Here is a 4,712-nt window from a genome sequence, read left to right on the forward strand (position 1 = left end):
AGCAGATGGAATCATGTGCTATAGCCCATGATGCTCCAAGATTATTCAGAGATTCGGGGCATCCGTGGACTGTTCATGTAAGTGTTCTGTTCCACCCAGGGTTTGGAGTCTCTCATAAACGCCCCTGACCTGAGCATCTGTCTGGAGAGGACGAGGCAGGGGAGGCCTGCTTTCTCTGCAATCCAGGGATCACATCCCCGTCAGGATCCCTGCATGCCCACTTCAGGTGTCATCAGCATGGAATTCTGAAGTCCATGTGGCTCCTCACAGTAAACAAGGTGACGTGTCTCCATGAGAATTCACATATTCATTACCACTTTATCCATTGTGAGCGCTGGAAAGAAGCTTTGGGTTCAGCCACTCCACGCCCTCCCATTTAACAGATGAGGAATCTGGGTCCCCAGAGAGGTGACTGATTTGCCCAGAGTCAGACAGCAAGTTAGGGGCAGCATCAGTCTGGAAACCACGTCTTCTCCTGCCAGTCCGCTGCTCACTTCACCTCATCCATCACCTCTTTGCCGCACAGTTCAGTGCTTTCCTCTCTCCCATGAGGACTTCCTCCGCGTCTGGGCCTCAACAACCTCATCTGTGAAATGCGGTGATAACACTTTCCTCAATAGGATTGAGTGTCGAATGGCATGGCAGGTGGAAACAAGGTTTGGAAAATGTCAGAGTGCTCTAGGGATATGCGATATGAGGAGTCCTTATTTATAATTACCATGGCAGTCTGACAGGCAGTGGGGATGTTGGGAGACTCTGGCTTATGCCATGTGTTGGCTTTCAGGTCTTAAGGAAAATGCAGAGACGCCACAGCAGTAACACGGATAACGTTCCACCTGAAAGGTAGGCATCTTTTGGTTTCATTCCATCTGGGGGCTCCGGGCTTCGAGTGGTCAGGGGCAGCTCAAAGCTGTATTGAGTAATACCTGCATCTCAGGGTTCCTTGTTTGAGGAGCCAAGGAGCTCTGATTAGAAACTGCTTTGCACAGTGATGGCCTATACCTGTGGTCGGCAAACCGCGGCTCACGAGCCACATGCGGCTCTTTGGATATGAAAATGCACACACACAGCATCCAAATAATAAGCATGCCCGTTGGAGCTTTTCCAGCCTCTGAAGACAGAATGGCTGCCTGCTCTCGAGTGAACCATGAGATCTTTGGGGGCAGAAGAAGAATGGCCACCGTGTGTTGCACTCACTCTGTGCCATTGATGAGGTCGGGACTATTTGTATCACCGTTTTGACAGATGAGGAAACTGAGACTCAGAGAGTCGAAGTGAATTACCTGAAGTCCCACAGCCAGGAAGCGGCAGGGCTGAGATTGGGATCCCAGGCCACTTGCCAGCTATCTCCCACACCCCCACCCTGAGTCTGTGCACGGAGCCAGCACGTTTTGGCGGTCTCCTCGCTGGGCAGATCCACTCCTCTCCTGGGTTGCCTCCCACACTAGCCCTTAAGTGGTTAAGTTAGAAGTAGAGCCGCTGCCTCCCCAAGGAATATTCTTTCCCATTTAGGCTGAAATCTCGGCTGGATGCTAGGGCCCAGCTATAAAAAGCTGCTTGGTGGATTGAGTCTTCACTGGTTGTACTAGAGGTCCCATGAGCCCCATGAACTCAGAGTGTTGGTGAGCTTCAGGGGGCCAGGAAGACTTTCCAGGTCCTCGTGGGGCAGTGAGAGAGAGAGTGGCCCCCATGTGGGCCAGGGTGGGCACCTGCCAGCACTCGGTCGTTCTTAGCTTCTTAACGTGCAGAAAAAGCTCGAGGCCCCTTGAGGATCATAGCCATGGTGTCAGTTGTTGTTGTCATTATTAATATTATCTTTATTATCATGCCAAACCCAAGGGAGAGGGACCACACATTTCCTGGGATTTTGGAGGCAGCATGCGGATGCGCCAGGTGGTAGGGGAGTAGGTAGCCATCTTCAAGCTCCCCTCCCTTGCACCAGGTTTGTGATAACTTAACCCTGGGTCAGTTTATGAAGCCAGAGTAATCAACCCTGAGATTTCTCCAGACCAGCATTGCCCCTGCTGGGTTTCACCAGTGTTCTCTAAGACAGCAGTCACCAACTGGTGGTCCGCGGACCGACCACTGGTGGTCCGTGAGGTCCAGAAGGCTGGTGACCGCTGCTCTAAGACATTCATAGATTTCCACCCCCCCCCCCCCCCACACACACACACAAATTCCATGGGGAAATAAGCTTGGAAAACACTAAGTTTAAGCATAATTAATTTTTCCAATTGCAGGCCTTGTCAGAGCCTTTAGTGTGCTCATTCATTCATTCTTTCAAACACTGTTTCTTGAGCATGTTTTACGTACCAGGTGCATTGTGCTGGGTAGGAGAGATATACAGTGGGGGCAAACAATCATGATCTTCGACTTCATGGCAAGGGCCCAGTCTAAAGTGCTATCCTCAGTGCTTACTACACATGAGAATCACCAGGCGCCTCTGAAGACCTAGGAGAGGCCAGGCCCCGCCCTCAGAGATTTTGGTTCAGTAGGGCAACACGGGGTCCCAGGCACCTGTACCAGGTATTTTTCAAAAGCTGCCCTGAGTGGTTATAACGTGCAGCTAGGGTTGAGAGCCACAGACAGGTAAGCAGTGAATGATGATTTGTGATCAGTCCCGTGCAGCTGAGGTCAGGATGCAATGAGAACTAGGAGTAAGGAGATGTCATTTTCTGGGAGTAGGTCAGGCAGGCTCCACCAAGGAAGGTGAGCATAGGTACCGAGGTGGGTCAGGGCGAGGGTGACATCTAGAGCAGGGGACAGCCTGTGCAAAGGCCCTGCAGTAGGAAGCCTTGGGTAGTGAGGGAAGGGCATACAATGAGATTGGAGTTTGGGGCTAGATAATCCAGGGTGTCTGGCATGCTCATCTCTCTGAGCCTCAGCTTCTTTATCGGACCATCTGTGCAACTTGGGACAAGTTATTCTCTCTCTTTCTCCTCCTCTCTCTGTGCCTCAGTTTCTTGATCTGTCAAATGGGGGTATTATTAGGACCTTAATTCTCAGGGTTGGTAAGAAGATTTAATGAGTTAATCAGTGGAAAGCACTTAGAAAACTGTCTGGTACGTAGTAAATTTTCAATAAAGAGCATGGGCCTGTTGCTGTTATTATTTGAATGAGTTTGCTAGGCCTGCCGTGGCAAGATACCGCACCTTAAACAACAGAAATGTGTCTCCTCGCGGTTCTGGAGGCTGGAAGTTCGAGATCAGGGAGATGAAGATACTGTCAGTGTTGGTTTCTTCTGAGGCGTCTCTCCTTCGCCTGTAGATGTCCTCACATCATTCTCCCTCCTGTGTGTGTCAGTGCAAGGACACCGTTCATATTGGATGAGGGCCTGCCCTAATGACCTCATTTCATTAGTCACTTCTGCAAAGTACCTGCCTCCAAATTACAGTCAGACTCTGCGGTCCTGGGGGTTAGGGCTTCACCATAGGAGTTTGTGGGGAGGCAAAATTCAGCTTAGGACATTATTGATACTGTTATCTGTCCCCCAGTCTCCCCTGGGTGACTGTCTTTCTACCTCTCTGACTTGTGGGGCTTTCTCTTCCCTTCTGGCCTAGAAATCGCAGCCAAGCACTCAGCCCCGAGGTGAGCGTGAATGAAGGGGGCGTCTTTGAGGGTCTGAAGGCAGAAGCCGCCTCCCCGCCAGCGCTCTTCTCTGGCCTCTCCGGCCTCCCGACAGGCAGCCTTCCCGCCGCCCCGTTCCCATCCAGCCTGGTGCTGGGGGCCTCTGCCAGCGGTGGGGACGTGTTCCTCCAGATGCCAGCGTCCAGAGAGGAGGGTGGAGGCCGGGGCGAGGGCGGCACCTACCACCACCGCCAGCCCCACCACCACTTTCACCACGGAGGACACCGCGGGAGCTCGCTGCTGCAGCACGTGGGCGGGGACCACCGGGCGCACGCAGATGAAGCGGGTGATGAGCACCCCGGCACTCCCGCCCCTGCCCTGTCCGAGCTGAAGGCCGTGGTCTGCTGGCTCCAGAAAGGCCTGCCCTTCATCCTGATCCTCCTGACCAAACTGTGCTTCCAGCATAAGCTCGGTGAGTCCCAGGGACACGGGGATTTCAGCTGCGGGTAGGGGCTCTCCATCCCAAATGCCAGGGAAAGGCGGCAGAGGCCCTCACCGTGCAGTAAGAGTATGGGATTCTGAGTCGGACCTGGGTTCGAATCCTGGCAGACTAGCTGTGTGACTTCAGGCAAGTCACTCACCTTCTCTGAGCCTCTGTTTCCTCATCTGTCCAGTGGGGGTTGTGATAGGAGCTCCCCCGCTGGTTGGTTGGTGTGAAGGAATGAGTGTAGTAATAAGGAGTTCAGACTACTTGGGTCTGAACTCAGGCTCTGCCCCTTCCTAGCTGTGTGACGCTGGATTCGTTATTAACTTCTCTGTGCCTCATCCATAAAATGAGGGTTATAGTACAACATACTTCACGAGATTGCAGGAGGTTAAATGAATTAATATGTTTAAAGCACTTAGGACAGTGCTATGCAAGGATAGGTTATTATTTTCATTATTTTTCTTATTAATATACGTAAAATACTTAACATAGAATCTGGCACAGAGCAAGTGCTCAATAAATACTCCCTATTGTTAGTAGTATTAGGAAGTAAGATGATTCATAAAGTGATTAGCCTTGCACCAGACACATACTTCACATTTAATAAGTGATCTCTGGTACACTGTCATTATTATTATTACTAGAGGCCCAGTGCATG

The 4,712-nt window shown here is 51.5% G+C and overlaps 1 protein-coding gene across 1 annotated transcript; it reads left to right on the forward strand.

The window, feature by feature from the left end:
- Positions 1–102: 102 nt before the first annotated feature.
- On the forward strand, positions 103–4,039 carry LOC102430109 (RING finger and transmembrane domain-containing protein 2-like; the record flags this gene model as incomplete). Its single annotated transcript, XM_006109177.3, has 3 exons — positions 103–278; positions 785–843; positions 3,561–4,039. Coding segments are annotated over exons 1-3 (562 nt in total), but the record flags the coding sequence as incomplete, so codon positions are not given.
- Between the last annotated feature and the right edge of the window lie 673 nt (positions 4,040–4,712).

The sequence above is a fragment of the Myotis lucifugus genome, unplaced genomic scaffold (genome assembly GCF_000147115.1).
Source record: "Myotis lucifugus unplaced genomic scaffold, Myoluc2.0 scaffold_6664, whole genome shotgun sequence".
Lineage (NCBI taxonomy): Eukaryota > Metazoa > Chordata > Mammalia > Chiroptera > Vespertilionidae > Myotis > Myotis lucifugus.